Genomic DNA, 20,120 nt, shown 5'->3' with positions numbered 1-20,120 from the left:
TAGTTTCAGTAATGTTTTTTCATTTAAATTTAAAGATTCCTATCTGTGGCATTTCACCATTAGTTACTATATATATTACTAGGCAAGCATGAAACTCTAAATCAATCTACCCCTCCTCTTTCTGCTACGCCGAGCTCTTCTACGATTTGCTATGGTCTACCACATTTTGCACAGGCATTCAGGTAATATTCATTATCAATTCCAAATAAAAAACAAAGCTTAAAGATTTTGTACTGCCATTGCTGCCTGCCTTTAAAGACAGACATATTTAGCTACTACACAATTTTGGAACATTTTGATACTCATTTCTACTAACAAATATTTTTTTAAATGTACTAAATGTCTGTGGTACTGTAACATGGAAATTTCTCTTTGGGACCAATTAACTATATAGCATGTTAATGGAAAAATGTTCTTGAACAAATAAAACAAAAGTACCTTTAACTTGCAAAGGCATACACGGTGTTACAGCCCATGCAAATATAGGAACAAAAGCTAGGAATGTAATACACACTGTAATGTCCATAAATTCTGCGTGATAAAAGTAAAATGGAATTCAATCTATTTAGTTCACATCATCAATCTGTAATCCAAAGCACAAATTTAGACTGGGTGACTCAAAGGAAACACAATTCTAAAGAAATTGCATGAATTGTTTGTGGTAAAAGACATGAAATAAAGAGAAGAAACACAATCAGCTTTTCATCACATTTTATCATGTATGGTCATGGAGAGAAAGATCCAGTAATGCAGCTGTATACAGAGTTCAAAACTAAAAAAAAAAGGAGACAAACTTAAAAAGAAAATTGCACTCAGCTTTACAATACATTTAGAAATCAAGCTAAATCTAAAATTAACAATTACAATAATAATCATAGTAGCAGTCAACAGAATAGGTCTTACCACTGAAAGCAGATGACTATTTAGTCTGAATTCTATTATACTCCTTGATAAGGTCAGCTTTAAGGCTGCACTAACTGAACTAATTTCTCAAACACAGACTTAAATGGCTGGGGGTTGTGATGCAGAAGGCTACGGGTTCGAATCCCACCCCACCAGGTGTGGCCCCACCCAGCCAACAAGGGCAACCTTGGAGCCAGTCCCGAGTAAAGATAAAAATTAGAGGGTTGCGGCAGAAAACGCATCCGACATGCCCAATCAACGTGCGGAACATGTTCTATTGTGACGACCCCTGAAGGGACAAGCCGAAAGCCAATGACAGATCTAAATGGCTGCTAAATTAAAAAAATAAAAAACACACATTTACTCAATCACATAAGGCTGTTTTTTCCCTAGGAGAACTGCTGCAAAACAGTTACCCTTTACTATACCAGAGACCAAATTATCTGCCTGTTAAATGCTGTTAATTTCCTACCCCTAAAATCAAAACACACTTCATTGCCCTGCATGCCAACAAAAGTAAACAATAACTATTGTAATTGTCAGTAAGACCTGATTGAAAGTTTTTCTTCCCTTAACCCTGGAGTAACTATAATTATCTTAGTGCTAACATTGTTCTAAGTTTTTTAGTGTAGTATAATCAATTATGACACTAATAAAATAACTGGCCATGAGACCATTTAACCCAATCACTATTGAAAAGAAAAGTGGAGGAAAATATAATTCAGACTTATGGGAGAAGGGTAATTTATGGGCGGTGAAAGTGCATTCGATATTTTATTGGGAACTCTAGGCTGCTCAGCTTGATTTAATATTTAAATGAATGAATGAATGGTGGAGGTCTCAGAAAGGTCGGTACTGGTTGGAAGGGGGATGGTAGTGGGATCAGATTTCCCTTTGGCTGTTCCCATACACGCTCTCATCACTGTAGGCAATGTAAAGGAAAAAGTCCTCTTCGTGATGTTCCTGAAAAAGGCAGTAAGAAGTAAGATTTGTCAGTATAGAATTATAAATGTAAATGGAAGCCCACTTTAATAAAATTAGAGAACAAGAATGGAGTATGCCGATAAAAAGTGTCTCAGAGGTAGTTAGCGAGGTAGAAAATTTGTACGATTGTTACCTGGTACAACAGTCCCATGGTAGCTGAGGTGGGTGGAATGACGTTGTTTACAAAGAAGAAGAGAGCATCCTCAGCTCGCAAGTGGATTCTTTTTCGAATGAGGAAGTAAAACTGGCCCACTGATATGAGACAATACAAAACAAAAAAATATCAAAATATTAAAGACTTCACTGTTATATACAAATGTCTTTAAATACTGTTCAGACACACATAAGTCAATGTATACCTGTCAGGTCAGAAGGGACGAGGTATTTCTTCTTGTCCAGATCTCCTATTCTGGCTTTTGGGGCTTTCTCCACAATAACCTGAAAATAAATAACAACTGTTGCACAAATGGCTGCATGTATCAAGTAAGAGGTACAAATAGTATGCTTCCCTCTTCTCAGAAAACGGATCTGAGAAGGCAATAAAGCAGGCATCAGTCAAGCGAGCAGTGAAATATATTTAACTGATTCATCATTTAATTTAAACAGGGTTTGAAGGATATGTTTAAAAAATATATAGACACATCTTCTCTTTATTGTGTAATCACTAACCGGTATATTTCTGTGGTTGTTATTCAAGTGTAGGACTAGGCAACCCAAAATTAAACTATGTTTATTTTATTCAGTCTAATAATAGGAGTTGTTACACTACATACCCACATGCCAATAACACATTAGTGTTAAGTTTAAACATGGACCAAAAGAATTTAATAATTTAAAAAAAATATTGCAATATTTCGTAATGTTCTTATAGTTCCATGATTAAAATCCATTTGAGTTTACGACAAACAAGAAAAATATGTTAAATGGTTAACACGTTTTGGAAAACTGTGGTCTGAGCTTTCTTCCTTTTCATTAACAACTATTTTGCTGAAGAAATCAGACAATTAGTGATACCAGATGAAAAAATGAAAGCAAGTGAAACTAGACAGCCATTGTAAAAACAATGAAAGATCGTCACAAATTTCAAAATGCAAAAAGTACGTCTATTATTTAGTAAACTCTTGCATTAGGACTTTTTGAATGACAAAAAGGCAATGGACTATGCCGTATATCCCCAAGAGACAGATTGGGGTAAACAATTGCCCCGTGTGTTGACATCAACTATTTTAGGGTGTTAGCGTTTCAACACACAACCAGTCCATGATCGTTCAGCCCGCAGCCAGTCTGTCTTTCCATACAACGACTAAAACCAGCGAGGTGTTATATTACATTACTCTGCATTTAGAAACAGTTCTTCACGATTTAGTAAAAATATCTAAAAACAAACACCGAAAAAAAAAAAAAATAGACGAAGCTGTCAGTCCCTGGCCTGGTTTTCTACGTTAACCTCTACTAGCTTTGGCTTGTTAGCCTGCCTAACTGGTGTGCGATTCATTTACGTGACAATCAACTATGAATCAGAATAATTATAGTTATGTTTAGCTACAAGTAAACCACATAATTATAAATACGTTTTAACTGCGCACACTGAGTGTCACAAACAATTAGTTTAACAAAACAAGCGTTACAATAGTTTGAGATTAGCGTTAGCAGTGTAGCTAGTAGTCTAACGGCATCGAGCGAGCAAACAAGCTATCGTTAGCTACTTACAGGTACCCTGTCCGGATACTTCTTTCTTATTTTCTCGCCTTCGGACCGCCTTTTCTCAAAAGGATGCTCCTCTTTGTATTGAAACTTCATTATTAAAAGAGATGACAGACAACACGTCGGTCACTCTTAGAAGGGAATTTCTCAAGTAAATGCTCGGATCGCTGACACACACGACAAAAACAAACGATGCTAACTAGCTTTAGCTGGCTACAGCTGTTTTCCTAGTACGACTGCTGCGGAGGGATACAATAACAACATGACGTATGGGAGAGGCTAGTTCGCAGGGCGTTACTTCACCCTGTTGCAGCTTATATTCACGTCGTATCGTATAGTGAAGCTCGTTGTTTATTTAGGTAAAATGTATTAATTTGTAATCAATCATTTTGTTAAGGATTGACATATGTACAATGACAATTTTCTGTGGAACTATTTTATTTTGATCAACCACTGCGCGTAAAGACGCAGGGAAGGACAGTGAGGAGGCATCTGTCCTTGTCATATGACCGAGGCCCTGCAGTTAGCAACCACAGACAAGAAAGTAAAATAAGGCGATATTTTAATCAATTAGATTTTGCAAACCAAGCCTTGGTAAATCCACAGAATAGGGTGGGGGTGTTGTAGCGTACATTACTGTGCATTCACTCATTACTCCGTGCACAGTGCATAATGACCACTAATTTAGCTTGAGGTTCCTCTTTAGTTAAAAAAATGCTTCCTTTTTAGCCTTAAATTACAGAAAAAAAATACATTGTCACCGAGTGGGAATCCCCCCCCAGAGATTCTACAGTGCTGTCCTTGTTTTGATGCAATATAAAGATTATCATATTTTAAAGATTATAATATTTTATTTTCATACATTTTTGTGGGACCAGATAGGGTCAGCTGGGGACTGTTGGATCTGCTGGACTCCTAGGGCCACCTAACGGCTACTGACTTATTTCTGCAGTTTTAATGCTATGGTAATGGTAACTATACCTAACTGTACTGATTTAAAGAAGTCTTAAGCTCCACTATATACTCACCGATGTTTACCACTACAGCACTTCTGTGTATTCAGAATTAATTTAGAAGCAATGGAAATATATAAATATATAAATGCAAACAAATTGCCAAGATCTAAATCAGCTTGGCATTTACAAATCCTAAATCAATCATTGAAAAAGTGGCCAACCTCTCTATTGTGCAAAGGAGCTGACTCATCGCTCATGTGACATTTCTACCCAACCTGCCCACTGTGCCTCATAATCCTATGATCTGTGTTGAAAGGTGACAGATTGCCTGAATTAAAAAAAACAAAAAACTTTCCATCCTGTGTGCACACTTCTTTCAACAAGCATACAGCTTTAAAAGGGAACAAGCATTTCTATTTCAAACCAGTTAATTTTTGAGCCAGGTTATGTAAATTTACTGGCGTCATCCAAACTATATCTGGTAAATTTGTTTCCTTTTAATCATAGTAAAGTCAACATAAATACAGGCATCTTATCTTTTCCATCTCTGGGACTTTAGACTGTGGGTTAGCAAAGGAAAATATGCCGAGTCACATATAGACAGAATTATTACTATTTTTTTATTATCTCCCCTTGGTCCAAAATAAGCATTTTAGAGGATCAACACTGTAGTTACTGTCGGCAGCTTTAGGTTAACACAGGGTGTTTCGGGGGTTTGCTTTGAAAGTGACAGATCTACCCCGTTAATGACAGATGTGTTTTCACAACTTGATCATTTTGTTCTTCTTAAGCGTTTCCTTGACAGACTACACTAAGGCTTGAAAACTGTGTCCGACTTAGACTCTATTATTCGTCCTCTTTGTCATATTATTCTTGCCCCTACAAGAGTTCCAGGTCAGTGACAAATCCATTCCCAGTACCTCATCCAACACTTAACCACCATGTGACTCCCACAAAGGTTCCTCAGCAGCTACAGCGCAATTGTGCCTATTACTGTTGACTAAAAAGAATTTATTCAACAGCCATTTTCTATATGTGTATGGAAAAACAGTTAATCCTCATGTTGTTATTAGAGTAATGATCTTTAGATGCAAAAGAAAGGTGTTTTCCTTGAAGTCCCCTTTCAAAGAGGCGCCAACCAATCTAACAGAGAAGGTGATTTATCAAAGTGGATGTTTGATGCTTTCACAAGAGTAGTGACTTTAAATTAAACTTATGCATCTACCGAGTGTAGCTTTCAGCTATACTTAATGCTACGATATACAAATTTGAGACTTTTAGCAGGAGACTCAAAATTAAACTACCCACAGCATCAAATACTGACAGTGTCAAAGTCTGTGGTGTCTCATACACACAAGGTATCCTTTCACATCAGTATGTGATGCGTAGAGTTTGCCTTTCTCCAATTGTTTAGAAGGGCGAGCATTGCTCAGAATCTTTTAGCAGTGAATATCTATGTACTGCTGCCAATGCTGCAATGCTGTCTGTGAGCAACATTAGTAGAGTTATAAAGAGGTAGAGGTGTTCCCCCTTCACTAAAATAATAAATGTATAAACTGGTTTAAATGCTAAAACTATGACACAATCGTTGATACATACCCATTTGTCTACTGATGGCCATCACTTTGCAAGTGCACAACTTAAATGTGAGTACTCTGATCAAATTAGAGCCATTCTATATATATCTATATAAATAGATATATGAAAAATATATTAAAAATACACGTATGATCAGCTAGTAAATGGACCTTGATTGTTTTGTGAATCAGATATTGATTTAAAAAAAAAAAAAAAAAAAAGAGAGTTGCACAGTGACATCTGTCTACATTTAGTAAAAAGGTATAAATTACAACATTGCTAATTTCCCATTGGAGAGTAATAAAATGTACTATACACACAAGACACAACCCTTTAGTGTCCAATCAGACACAGTGCATTAAGCTTAAGGCTGAACACAGCAACCCATGACATTACATTTGTGAGGAGGACATAACTTCTCCAAAATAATGCAGAACAGTAATACTGAGGGAACAATGCAGATTCATGTTACACCACATGATGGCAGCAGAAGTTATTCTGTTGACAAATTGCAAAATGTTAAGGCTCAAATATGTAAACACACTCTGCTGGATGAATTGCACTAAAAGAAAACAAGCTGGATAGTAACTGGTCGATACTGACAAGTGTTTTATTAGCAACACAGACCTGGAGACAGAGCAAATAAGAAGCCGCTGTGAGCTTTGACAGGACTGACATCGCTCAGAAGGCATTTGAAGATGGAGGGTCTGGTAGTAGAACCCATAAAATTAAGGGGGGTGAGAGGTAAAAACTTAAAGGGGAAGGCTGCAAATTTGAATTAAATTCTTAAGTAGCTGCAACAAAAACAGAAGGGGAAAATAAGTGCAATTCCTATTATATGAAATCAGGATGGCATCAAATGATAAAGGGGGGAGAATGAAATGACATCCTATGCAGAACATCCTATCATTATCAACTCTTACTGTAATAAAGAAAATCAGATATGGACAGGTGCCAAGGTAGTCCGCATGTTATAATAAGCCAATCTTTTTTTTCCTCACAACCTTTCAGTCTTTATCACGGAGTTCCATAAGGAGGTTTGAAAAAAGGGTGATCGTTACAGCTGAAGGGGGAAAAAAAAAAATGTCCAAAAGATGGTGGGTGGTGTTGCAATCAGGTGCCCATCAACATAATCACATCATATAGGTTGATCCATTCTTGTGGGGTATGGAAAAAAAACGTACCTCAGTAATAAATCTGTTAGGCTATGAGTTGGTCTAAAAACGGGGCATTTTCCCATTTCTCACAACCCATTTGCTCCAAGAGGTCAAGACGGTAAACCGATGGGTTGTCTAGTGAGGTGCAATGTCTGGTGAAGATGTAGAAGAAGAAATACGACTGTAGAATTGTCTCTGGTACTTAGCTGTTCTCCTTTATTTCCCCCTCTTAATCTTCAAAAAAGTCTAAAAAAAGGACTAAACAGCAAGCATACTTCGACTCACGTACACAAGCTCACCCCCATATCCACACAGTCAGTATCTGGAGCAATAAGGCAGAGAGGCTCCAATTGTTTTGGAAAAAATACATTTAAAGAATCAATAAGAAAAAAAAAAAAAGCTGGCTCCCCTGTCTCCCCAGTAGTTTGTGGGCTCTGGTGATCCCATACTGTTCATCCCATGATAGGCGGTCACCCCAACCCTCGTCTCCTCAGGTTGTTTCTGAGAGGCTAAGGAAGGGCTGGTGGGTCGTCTTGTGTGGGAACGGAGTGCAGGATGGATGCCGGCAGAGAGGAAGAGGCTGGTCAACAAACCTTTCCCCTTCTAATTCAGCCAATCACCAGAGCCGGTGCTGGTGGAGGTTTCGACTTAGGACGGAGCGGACATCAACGGTGAACCTAAGAGAGGGAAGCGCAGTCGAACGGTGTTAAACTGTGTGTTCTGCCATCTTAAGACTCTTTAACATTTTAGGAAATTACATTTCTTTCTGAGATTGAATTGAGAAGGTTTATATCATGATCTAGAATCTCATGTTTAGCTCGGCTTAACATAAAGTGAAATGGGTAGAAAGAGCTAGTTTGGCTCCCTCTACAGTGAAATGTATTGGATATTAATACACGTAATCTCTTTTTCTTAACCCACATAAACATGAATATACATATCCAAAAATTTGCATTGTAAACAACAACTAAACTCGCAACAATTTGTGATGCTGGATGAACAGACTGTACCTCACTGGTGTTCATTGAGAAAGACTTTCACCATTTACCTCCCTATAAAACTACAACCTGCTGTTTTTACATTTGTCTATGAATTTCTTTTACACTTTTTTTTTTGGATAGATTAAAGGGCAACTACACCAATTTTCAACCTGCTTTCCATGGCTCTAGTTTAGTGTGTAAATGTACATTCATGCTGTTAACCTTCCCTCTGATGACACTATAAAATATTGCTATGGTTGCTTTCAAGAATTGTCATCTGGAGTTGTTTCTCGGCTAATATTTTGATAACGGAAAGTCAAAGGGAAGTTTATAGGCCTTTCTGTACATGTACTACCCAAAGTGGAGCCAAAAGAAGCAATTTCAAAATCAGCGAAGAAGTCCTTTAAATAAATTACAGCATTTCAGTAATAATCAGTGTGTTGGCAGCTTGGTAACTCAAGGAAACTGGGAGAATGGGTTAATTATGAAGAGGCATTACTTCATGATCCATTTATCCAGGCAGTATACAAACACACACACACACAGCAGAGAATCCTACATTTTCCAAGAAACATCTATATGAGTAAAACCATATTTACTTTGTAACCAGGGACTTATTTATATTAACATTGAGAAAGCAGACTTTAAACAGGATACTAAGGTGTATATAAATGTGGTCAGGGAACATGTGTATTTTACACATTTAAACTAAGACAAAGCCAAGCTTGCTTTCCCCCCTGTTCATCTTTGTATATTATCATCATCAGGCCCCCAAATGGCCATATGAATGGAAAATGTAAAAATGCAATGACTTTTCTGTTTTTCACGTCAGTGAAAATGTCACAGGTAAGCAATGGTAGTTGAAGCCATTGCTGTACTGTACACCTCTTTAGACCATTTGCATTCAGGCTGTAGGCATTTGAAACAGTTGATAAAGCCATGAGTCAATGTTTGCATTCTCTATTTACTTTCATGTCAATTTTATTGTGCCTTTAGAGCCATAGTTCTGTTGAGCCTAGTATACCCTTAACTTTGAGCAGCAATGACTTTATGACTTTCTTTACTGATAAAATTGCAGCCATTAGGGAAAAGATTCACCAGATCCTCCCTACAAATATTACAGATAGATCTTCATGTACAACAGCTCTAGAATCCTCAATAAGGCCCCAATCCATCTTAGACTGTTTTTCACCCATAGATCTCACTGAGCTAAGTTCAACTATCGCCTCCTCAAAACTAACAACATGTCTTTTAGACCCTGTTCCAACCAAATTGCTTAAAGATGTTCTACCTTTAATAGACACTTTCATATTAGATTTGATCAACCTATCTTTAGAAACTGGCTATGTACCAAAGGCTTATAAAGTTGCTGTAATCAAACCATTACTTAAAAAACCCTGTCTTGATCCAGGTGATTTAGCCAACTATAGACCAATATCAAATCTCCCGTTTATCTCTAAAATCCTGGAAAAAGTAGTTGCAAAACAATTATGTGATCACCTTTACAGGAATAATTTGTATGAAGACTTTCAGTCAGGATATAGAGCTCATCACAGTACAGAAACAGCACTGGTAAAAGTCTCCAATGATCTTCTCCTCGCTTCAGATAACGGACTTGTGTCCGTACTCGTCTTACTAGACCTTAGTGCCGCATTTGACACCATTGACCACAACATTTTATTACAGAGACTAGAACATGGATTTGGGATTAAAGGAACCACATTACATTGGTTTAAATCTTATCTGTCAGACAGATTCCAACTTGTTCATGTTAATGATGACTCTTCTTTATGCACCAAAGTTAGCTATGGAGTTCCACAGGGCTCTGTGTTAGGACCAATACTTTTTAATCTGTACATGTCACCTTTAGGCAAAATTATTAGGAAACATTCCATAAACTTCCACTGCTATGCAGATGATACCCAGCTCTATTTATCTGTGAAACCAGAAGATACTAACCAATTAGTCAAACTTGAAGCATGTCTAAAAGACATAAAGACCTGGATGTCCTACAATTTCCTACTTCTAAATTCAGACAAAACTGAAATCATCCTCTTTGGGCCTAAAAACATGAGAAATATGCCGTATAACAATATAGTTACTTTAGATGACATAACTTTGGCCTCCAGTACTGCGGTGAGGAACCTTGGAGTTATTTTTGACCAGGATTTGGCATTTACGTCACATATAAGACAAATCTCTAGAACAGCCTTCTTCCACCTACGGAACATTGCTAAAATTAGAAGCATCCTGTCTCAAAGTGATGCCGAAAAACTGGTCCATGCATTTGTTACTTCTAGGTTGGACTACTGTAATTCCCTACTTCTGGGGTGTCCTAATAACTCCCTAAAAAGCCTTCAATTAATCCAAAATGCTGCAGCAAGAGTGCTGACTGGATTAGGAAAGAGAGATCATATTTCACCTTCACTAGCTTCTCTTCATTGGCTTCCCATAAAATCTAGAATAGAGTTCAAAACCCTCCTCCTTACATACAAAGCTCTTAATGGTCAAGCTCCATCATATTTAAAAGATCTCATAGTTCTGTATCGCCCGATTAGACCACTTCGATCCCAAAATACAGGCCTACTTGTGGTTCCCAGAGTTTGCAAAAGTAGAATGGGAGGCAGAGCCTTTAGCTATCAAGCTCCTCTCCTGTGGAACCAGCTTCCAATCCAAATTCGGGGAGCAGACACCCTCTCTACTTTTAAGACTAGGCTTAAAACCTTCCTTTTTGATAAAGCTTATAGTTAAACTGCTCACTCAACCTGAACTAGCTTTTCTCTATACATTTACTTGTCACTACTGTATACCATTAATTCTATATCCTACAACCTGCACGATGCTTTGTTGTTGCTTTTTTGTTGTTTTGTTGTTGCTTTTTTGTTGTTTTGTTGTTGCTTTTCTTGTTGTTTTGTTGTTGCTTTTTGTTGTTGCTTTTCGTTGCTCTTTTCTTTTCTTTTCTTTTCTTTTCTTTCTCCACTTTCCACTCACCCCAACCGGTCAAGGCAGATGGCCACCCACCCTGAGCCTGGTTCTGCTGGAGGTTTCTCCCATTAAAGGGAGTTTTTCCTCTCCACTGTTGCCTAGGGCTTGCTCAAGGGGGATTTGTTGGGTTGCTTCTACATACTTGTGTAGTCTGGACTTTATTCTGTAAAGTGCCTTGAGATGACTTTGTTGTAAATTGGCGCTATATAAATAAAGTTGAATTGAATTGAATTGAATTTTACCTTAGTGCATCCAGCATAGGCAGCAGGTTAAGGAGTGCTGTGTCACTAGGGTCACTGAACCAGGACTTGATGGGTATTGCATTGTCTGGAAAGCAGAAAAGAACTGGTCAGTCTTGTCAGAGAAATAGACATGGTGTGGATGTTATGTTCCCCTGCTAGAGTTTACTGAATGTTAGAAAAGCTGCACACTTAGTGTACTGTCAAATGATGGACAATAAAATCCATTATATATCCTGTTCTTTGAAATGGTTGGTTTGTTTAAGATGATTCTGCACTTAATGTTGTTATTTAAAGATTAAATATACACCATAATCTGTTACCACATTATTACATTTTAGATGGATTGCTGATAATCATCACTAATTCTGATTTTAAATGTGTGATCAAAATAAGAATGAGTAGCATTCCAAAAGAGATTTAAACACATTCATCCTCTTAATAATAAAAGTACAACTCACATACACTAGACCAGAAAACACAGGCCAGTAGTAAGTAAAATTGAATAAAAACATATTTTGAGTGGCAGAGGATCTCGCTCTCTCTACACACACACACACACACACACACTATTCCAACCTACAAGTTCCTTGCACAACAAGTGTTAAACGATAAAGGCCAGAGAGAAAAAGTGATTCCAGAAAGATCTGAGTCTTACCTGGATGGCTACGATAAGCACCAGGTGAGTTGTCAAGGATGACAATACTGGACAGGTCGTCGTGTACTACGGACAGGTCTTTAATATAACTACCTAGATCCAATGTACAGTGCTGTCAAAAGACACAAAAACATATGCCAATGATATCGAAAAGCAGGGAGAATTAACAAACTTTAAAGGGCAATTTACAGAAAAAACTAATGAATGTCAGCTTTAAAACAATCAGTATTCACCAATCAGCCAGATTTTTTAAATATTACAAGGTTTTCAATTAAAAAAAAAAAAAAAAAAAAAGATTCTGACTCTACATGTTATTCCATAATTGCCCTAATCGGTATTATTCAAAATACATTGCTTTCTTACTAGAGTACTTTTCATTTTTTAATTTAAATTAAATGCAGATAATCTGTTTCATACATTTTCATGAGTGAAAGGAAAGAAGTGGTACTTGAATATTGAGTTTGTGCATTTTTACGAACTCTGCACACAGTGCATCACATTTTGCTGTGTATAGGGCTGTGTAACCACAGACTGCTTTGAGTGGCCATGCTGACCTTTGTCCTCCATGACATTATTAACACCACTAGTACTAATGTTGTGGATGATCACTGTAAATATAGTTTGGAGCAGTACTTGTCTGTAGTATCTGCGTTTTAGGATGTTCCTGTTGTTATCCAGCTTGTCTGTGACTGCTGAGCCATAAATCTCCATACTTGCTGTGAACACCACCAGCTCATACCACTGGCTCACCTGTGTACACACAGAGGACACAAGTTATGAAGTCAGTGCTTCATGAGTCACAAATCATCTGAGTCTAATACAAATACTTTTATGACATTGGGAGAGTGCAGTATAATAGTGAGTGATGAAAAACATGATAAACAGGACAAAAGATGACCTAGGACATGCTTATAGTGCACTTTAATGTTGCCCATCGTGAAAATTCAAACACACTGACAGAAACACTGATCACATAATGACACTCACCACTTCTAAAAAGAAGTCAACATGTGGCCTTTTATGTACAAAGAATCTGACTGGGTGCTTATCAATGACAACCTGCAGAATAAAGAGGAACCCAGTCCATCAATATAATAGTTATGCTTGAATGCAGATGTGTTAAAACATAAATAAACATCTCTGCTCATACTTTGAGGATGAAATCTGGTGGCGTGCCAGGTCTCACTGTGGGTCTGAGGACCCCATCATGGTGAGAGTGTATTAGCGTCTCGTCCAGGTCCAGAACCAGAATCTTCCTCTTTACTGCATCTGAATTACAATCAGAAACAATGGTTACTATTTCATACACACAAGAAACAAAGTCATTGGGAGAAATTAGGTTAATATAGTATGTTCACCATATTAACATTTTTACTGCGAAACTTGACCCATTCATTGTTTTACACATATTTCTATTTTTCATAGTCCTGTCAAACTCTATCTGACGGGATGGGAAATGTCTTAACTGAATTCTTTAGGTCTCTCCATACATGTTTGGTCGGCTTTAAGTTTGGACTTTTGCTGGACCATGCAAGAACAGTCAGAGACTTGTCCTGAAGCCACTGCAATGTTGTCTTGGCTGTATGCTTTGTGTCATTGTTGTGCTGAAAGGTGAACCATCACCAGAGTCTCAGGTCTCATGCACTGTGGAGCATGTATTCTTTAAGGACTCTTCTGTATTTGGCTGCTTTCACCCTACTTTCATTCGGCTCACTGAGGTCCTAAAAAGATTCAAAGCTTTAAAAATGTTTTTATTTTGTCCTGATCTGTGTCTCAGCACAAAATATTATTGTGGAGGTGTCCCCTAAAGCTCGAGACAAATTTAAAGAAAATGGATCTGAGAAAATAGATGCACCTGCACACAATATGGAGTAAGAGCAGAGTGAGAATATTTTTGTGAAGGTGAAAATGTTTTTTGATTTTTAATAAATTGCTAAGAACACATTTTCACTCTGTCATTATGGGCTGTTAAATGCTTATGTACTGACAAAATAAACTTCAAAGAACACGTGAAAGAGTTTCAACCCTTTCTGAGAACTGGGACTTTATTTGGAAACCAGGACAAGCTTATACTAACTGTATTAATGAGAAATTAATATGCAGCTTTTCCCCCAGGGCATTTAGAAATCACAGTGCAAGAATATGCTCTGTACTGAAAGATCACAGTAATTATTTAGAGATTGTGTGTGTCTGCATTGTACAAATAGTGTTTCCACTCCTAGAATGTTCTGGTGCGAAAACAATATTAAAAAAGTTTTAAGTTGTAATCTAAGTGTTATTTTTAGTTGAACTTCAAAGTCAATTATGTTAAATACAAGGATGCATCTTTATATATTATGATTTTTCCATAAATCCTGCTGCACTACTGTGATTCATGCACATAAAGTCTGTTTAAAAACTATTCAACACATCAATCATACCTCCGGTTTATTGCGCCTATTAAATAATCCCCTTTTATAAATCCTCCAACGTAAGCGACAACTGTTCATTCATTTACTTTAATTTTGTCTACAGTGTTTTCAATGCCAGCAGACGAAGCAGCTATTTACAGCTGAATGAATATAAAGAAATCACTCACATACTGGTGACTCCGGTTCAGGTCACTGAAGTGAGTTTAGAGAGTCGGGTGAAGTGGAAATGAAATACAATCCTTCCTCTAAAGTCAAGAGTGTGCTTTTGAATGAGCTCCCTACAGACACAAGGGAAGCTCATTGAGAGCACAGACACCAGTCCATGCAGCATTTAAGAGATGCCTGTAATATTTGCGTTTATTCTTCACTTACACACCACAAACACCCCTTCTCATTGTTAGTAACAGGGCAGTAAACTTCTTTTGCTATCATCATGCCACTGTGGTAGTGGGTTCCTACATTTACTGGCTACAATAATTGAGTGTCTCACTTAAATATGTCTCTGTTTACATCCACTATAGACAAATTAGCCAGTCTTTATTTGCATTTCTAATATTTGTCAAGTAACATTTGAAATATACTATATTGGTACTACATCATTGGTATTTTACACTGGTTTATTAAATATTAACAAACCATTAAACTATAAAATATTAAGCATGGATGCTATTGATAAGTAGTGTGGTTTTAGAGGCACCTACTTTTTAATTATTTATCTATAATTAACAGATAGAAAGTGACATAAAGATTTGATGTTGCCGGAAGAAACTTTAGGTATACTGGCTACAAATCACCTTGCTATTCCTGCTACTTGTTTGCCTTTCAGTTATAAGGATGTAACACTGTCCAGCTGCCTTACATGCAAAAGCATTGATTTTAGATCTGCTATTAAAATGCCAATTGTGTACAAAATGACTGACCCATGTAGCACAACAGGGTTACTGAAACAATTCATGAGGAAAATTATTCTGGTGTTTGAATCCAGTTATTAACTAGCAAAACCCAAAGAAGAGACACGCAAATGTCCTCAAATCTGACATCAAAAGAGCTGGTAAAGAAGGTGAAGAAGGTCCTGAGAAAGGGATCAAGCTGTGTGCATGCATGCGTGTTGTTATGACACCACTTATTTTTCTATTCTACACAATAACTTCTTCCCTGGCAAACCGGTTTAACCTCGACTTAACTTGCCTCCGTACAAATATATTGTGATAGTTTCATTTTGCCATGCAAAAATAATGTCACAGGAGAAAAAACAAAAAAACAAATGTGTCAAGGTAAAAGCTTAGATTATGATAGAATAGCAACTACCATACATTTCCATCCATCTCTGTATTTAGTTAGACAGCTACCATATCAAGTTATTGAAGCATGAAGAGAATTATTCACTTACTGAGTCTGTTTCTGGAGATAGGTGACAGAGGCAAAGTGTCGTATCGCACCGTCTGATACTGGATTATCTGCAAGTGAAGAAAAGAAACGACATCAATATCCTGTTAAAACAACCAACCATCTACAAAGACTTTAATCACAGCGTGAATAATTTCGAATACATATATTTTTAAACTTATGGATAAAAAATGTAAACTGCCTTTTTGACAAAGACTGCACTAAAGTGTTCAATCCTCCTTAAAAGTATATGCCAGAGCAACAACATCTTGTGCGATTTTTCCAGTACTAGTTTTTTGGCATAAAGAACAAGACTGGCTTAGGTCATCTTAACTGCTGTAATGAATAATTCAATTTAAAAATGCATCACATTTGAAACTTATGGACGATTTAAATCAGATGAAAGGCTAATATCTCCCTGATAGTCTTAAAAAACTTTAAGTCTCGCAACACCCAAATATTCCCATTCTGAATATTAAATAACACAATCTTGGTAAATCTGCTTTTTTTTTTTTTACAGAAATCCCCTTTTTGAAATCTTGTATCCACTGAGCAGTTCACACTGTCCAACCTCCTTTCTCTGCTCTGGTCACACAAGGATAAAGCAGATCCTTTCCAGTGTCGCTCTTGCCTGGGGGCTCTGTACTTTTCTTCGCACAGCTATTTATATCTCCCCCAGCTGTCAGAGGGCATCAGTGGAGCATGGGGCACACACAGCAAGGCAGACTTGCAAGGTGATTTTGACTGAGCCAGGGCTGCCTGGTACCCAGGTTTTGGACAGGGCCTCCCTCTGTGCCCCCTCCCATGGCTGCCTGGCTGAGCAGGCTCTGGGGGAAGCCTACTAGTGGTGGCAGCTGCAGGGCACAACAGGGGACCTTACTCTAATAGCTCAGCTGTGTACACCTCCAAGAGTGTTCATCTGTACCCCAGGCTTGCAAAATCAGACAGTGTCCTTTGCCTCCAGACTAGGGCTAGAACCTGCAATGGATTATTTTAGCTCTATTAAAGCCTAAAAATTAAGTCTTTAGTTTATTCAATTTATAACAATAGGAGAAACTGGGCCACAGATTTCTTAGCTTTAAACAAGATTATGCCTAATTTACTTAATTACTACGAATACACTTAGAAATGTATGAAATCTAGATTAGAGCTGCAACTAATAATATGTTCATTATCAATTAATGTTTTTGTTGCAATTAAAACAACTGATTTGGCTCCAGAGACCAAGTTGATTCAAACTACTTGTTTTGGTCAACCACCCGTATCAAGTTTGGTAGCTAAAGTGAATCCAGTGATGGATCATACACATTCTTTTTAATCGATTATCAAAAGAAACAAATTATTTAGTAAATTACCTTTTGGACTAATAAATTAAGCATTTCAGGTTTACTATTGGCTATTAAGATCAGGGGGGTTTGTGCTGATAAGCTTATTGTTTCAGTATCAACTCCATACTCAGATACACATTGTTACCGAATATTGCAGGAGAGACTGACAAACAATCTCGTTGTTTACACTGAGCAGAACGTGTGGGATCATGACCTGGTCCCAATATCGGTAATCCAGAGATCAGAAGGAGTTACTGAAGGAACTGGTAAATTTAAGGAGCTATTATGGCTATTGAGATGATATTGTTCCAGTGAATCACATATTGTAAACAACAGACCTAAACTGTGAGTGAGAATGTAACAATTAGCCACAGAGAATAGTACGCTCTCCTGACTTAATAGGGCTAGTTGACAACCCGCAAGTGTTGGTACCAAAAAAAAAAAAAAAACTGCACCCAAATCTCCAACCGTAAGATGATTACACCAAACAGGGCACTCCTCCAACCTTTGTTAGTTTGAAATGGGGCTGGAGTCGAAGTCCACTTATATTACAACACATGTCTATTAAAAACCCATTAACACCTATTTATGTCTAAATAAAAGCAGGTGGCCTCTGTCACCTTAAATATCATGTTTATTGTGGGCGAATTTAAGTGTGACTCCAGGTGGCCTGCAGGCTTGTGATGGCTCCTCCTTGAATTTAATATGTGGTTGTGGGAAGGTTTCACTTTGCACTGTAGTTGGATGGGACATTCATTCTCATCATCTTATCAAACAAAAACAGACAGATTAACGAAAAGCTACAATAAAAGTAACTTATAAGTGTGCTATACACTGATAAATGTACAATTTGAAATTAAATCCATCTAACTATTTTTGTGTTAGATGATATAGCATAAGTTTGATGGTAATGTTATTGACCTTATGTGGAAGTCGGCTCCCCATAATAGGATCTGTTTACTTAATTTACAGATTTGCTGCCAAAACCAATATGCTAGATCCATATAATGAGGCACAGCTGCAAACGCGGCTGAGGTTTCCATCCGAGTCACAGCGTCCGGTTCGGCAGCTATGGTGAAAGGCAAGGGTAAGCCAAGTTAAGTTGCAGAGCATAATTTCTGCGGGTTCTTGTGGCCTCAGGCATCCTAGAATTACTGTTAACGCAATCAGAAACCTATTTACAAATTTATTAATAGTTAATTTGAGTTATTAAGGCAAACAAACTTGGAAATAGATTTCCGATAGCCTTGCCAGTTCTTCTAGAGTGTCTAACCTCCATTCACAAAAATAACTGTGCCTGACGACGGAGAAAAGCTTGCTGTGTGACGTAACTTGGGTTTCCTTTAACTTTCCCCCTAACTGCCGAATCGGAAGCTGCATTCGGATGCCAACTTCAGCATTGTCAAGTGAAAATACAGGCAGTCTAGCTCTCTCAGAGCATCCCTAGGGGGGAATGTCACCTGAAAATAAAAGGTTTAGGCACATAGGAGCCAACAAAACGTAAAGACACAAGTCATTTGTCACAGGAAAAACAGGATGATTTGTAAAATGTGTCAAACCCTCTCTCACCGTTCGTAGGTGCTTCCTGAGGATGTACATAATGAAGCCCCATAGTCTGGACGTCACACTAAGAAAAGTGCGGATGCCAAGTAAACACTGTCGGGTCTTCAGCATGATGAGCACAGTAACTGAACTTCAATTCTCAATTGATAGCACGCCTTTTCCCACAGTTGTGGGGGTAAGTGCTGGAAGACCTTGCTTGGTAATAAGTCAAAATCCGTCTTTAGCCACAGCCGCCAAACTAGCAATTCAAATTAACTAGAGGCCAAGCAAACGTGTGAGTACCTCGCTCTGCACACTTGCGGCACAAATAGCATTAAACTGAGTCCAATTGCACATTAATTGTGACAGGCAAACGTGGTAAAGAAGAGCTGATTCTAGGTGGACCTTAGCACGCAGCTTCTTGACAAGCTAGCTGTGTGCCAGCTAACGTTAGCTAGTAGCCGCCGAGCTACCGCTAGCTCGACAGGGTGACCACCTTGAACCCCGGGGAAAAAAAACGCAGGGCCGCTCGTTGTCAGGCACCGGTTCAACGCGATCTCACTCTGTGCGGAGCCCGAAGAGAGCCAGTTGTCCAAAAGTTCCCGAAGTCTAACCGGTCCAGTTAAAATCAGTTTGTAGTCCAGTAGAAATCCGGAATGAAACTGCGAGCCGCCATCGCCGCCTTTCCGTCACTTCCGCGAGGAACCTTACGGATGCGCGCAGCACGTCCACGTGGTAAGAAGATAAACAGACGTGAACGCGCTGAGGAGCTACACTACTCCAAGACTACATATTCAGAATTGCCATTTTATGTTACTTTAACTTTTATTGCACTGCAGTGGGTTATGTTTAAAATACCTCTTTTGTCACCTATTTCGTTAACAATGTTGTAGGTGATTTGTTTACTTTTTGTCCAGCCTATTTCATGCTTATTGTCTGTCCATGTGTATTTTCTTTTACTGAAAACCAGTAGAAACCAATGTCAAATTTCTTGTGTGCACAAACATAGACAACCAGTTAACCTGATTCTATTTAAATATTGGTGTAATCTGGTAGCCCTACGGTAATTCTTTATGGCACGTGTGTATGTTTTCCACAGGGACATAGGTGGTGTCATTAAGCCTCATTATCACTCTGTGTTAAAAAATTAATCATCATGAAAACGATTTACTACTCTATGTATGGGTTGATACTTTTTTAGTTATTGTATCCATTATATAATAACATTTGGCAGGGAACGCTATTATAACTGTCTCATTACCGCAAAAAATTTAGTTACACTTATTTTCTTCCATTTTATTAGGTACAC

At 37.9% G+C, this 20,120-nt stretch overlaps 2 protein-coding genes across 3 annotated transcripts; both read right to left on the bottom strand.

The window, feature by feature from the left end:
- Window positions 1-694: 694 nt before the first annotated feature.
- On the bottom strand, window positions 695-3,817 carry LOC137137606 (gamma-aminobutyric acid receptor-associated protein). Its single transcript, XM_067524072.1, has 4 exons — window positions 3,598-3,817; window positions 2,247-2,325; window positions 2,021-2,139; window positions 695-1,866 (listed from the first exon to the last, which is right to left on the bottom strand). Exons 1-4 carry the CDS (start codon window positions 3,685-3,687, stop codon window positions 1,786-1,788), a joined length of 369 nt encoding a protein of 122 aa, XP_067380173.1. The 5' UTR covers window positions 3,688-3,817; the 3' UTR covers window positions 695-1,785.
- A 2,897-nt stretch (window positions 3,818-6,714) lies between these two features.
- Window positions 6,715-19,518, bottom strand: LOC137137605 (CTD nuclear envelope phosphatase 1A). 2 transcript variants are annotated; one of them, XM_067524070.1, is made up of 8 exons: window positions 18,839-19,518; window positions 15,946-16,012; window positions 13,295-13,413; window positions 13,132-13,203; window positions 12,778-12,894; window positions 12,145-12,256; window positions 11,490-11,574; window positions 6,715-7,959 (listed from the first exon to the last, which is right to left on the bottom strand). In XM_067524070.1, exons 1-8 carry the CDS (start codon window positions 18,941-18,943, stop codon window positions 7,899-7,901), a joined length of 738 nt encoding a protein of 245 aa, XP_067380171.1. In that variant the 5' UTR covers window positions 18,944-19,518; the 3' UTR covers window positions 6,715-7,898. The 2 variants fall into 2 exon arrangements, with proteins under 2 accessions (XP_067380171.1, XP_067380172.1); XM_067524071.1 differs by lacking the exon at window positions 13,132-13,203.
- Window positions 19,519-20,120: the final 602 nt, after the last annotated feature.

Source organism: Channa argus, chromosome 12 (assembly GCF_033026475.1).
Source record: "Channa argus isolate prfri chromosome 12, Channa argus male v1.0, whole genome shotgun sequence".
NCBI classification, from domain to species: domain Eukaryota; kingdom Metazoa; phylum Chordata; class Actinopteri; order Anabantiformes; family Channidae; genus Channa; species Channa argus.
The sequence above is the reverse complement of the archived record's forward strand: the minus strand, read 5'-3'. Positions and strand labels throughout refer to the sequence as shown.

Bases quoted from the DNA above. Each gene is read 5' to 3' on its own strand.
- LOC137137606 (XM_067524072.1), bottom strand. From the start codon at position 3,687: ATGAAGTTTCAATACAAAGAGGAGCATCCTTTTGAGAAAAGGCGGTCC. The intron at 2,326-3,597 runs GTAAGTAGCTAA...ATTTATTTTCAG, and splicing joins AGTATCCGGACAGGGTACCT to GTTATTGTGGAGAAAGCCCC. The intron at 1,867-2,020 runs GTAACAATCGTA...TGCCTTTTTCAG, and splicing joins CCATGGGACTGTTGTACCAG to GAACATCACGAAGAGGACTT.
- LOC137137605 (XM_067524070.1), bottom strand. From the start codon at position 18,943: ATGCTGAAGACCCGACAGTGTTTACTTGGCATCCGCACTTTTCTTAGT. The intron at 16,013-18,838 runs GTGAGAGAGGGT...CTTCACTTGCAG, and splicing joins TCAGGAAGCACCTACGAACG to ATAATCCAGTATCAGACGGT. The intron at 12,895-13,131 runs GTGAGTGTCATT...GTGTGTACACAG, and splicing joins TTGACTTCTTTTTAGAAGTG to GTGAGCCAGTGGTATGAGCT.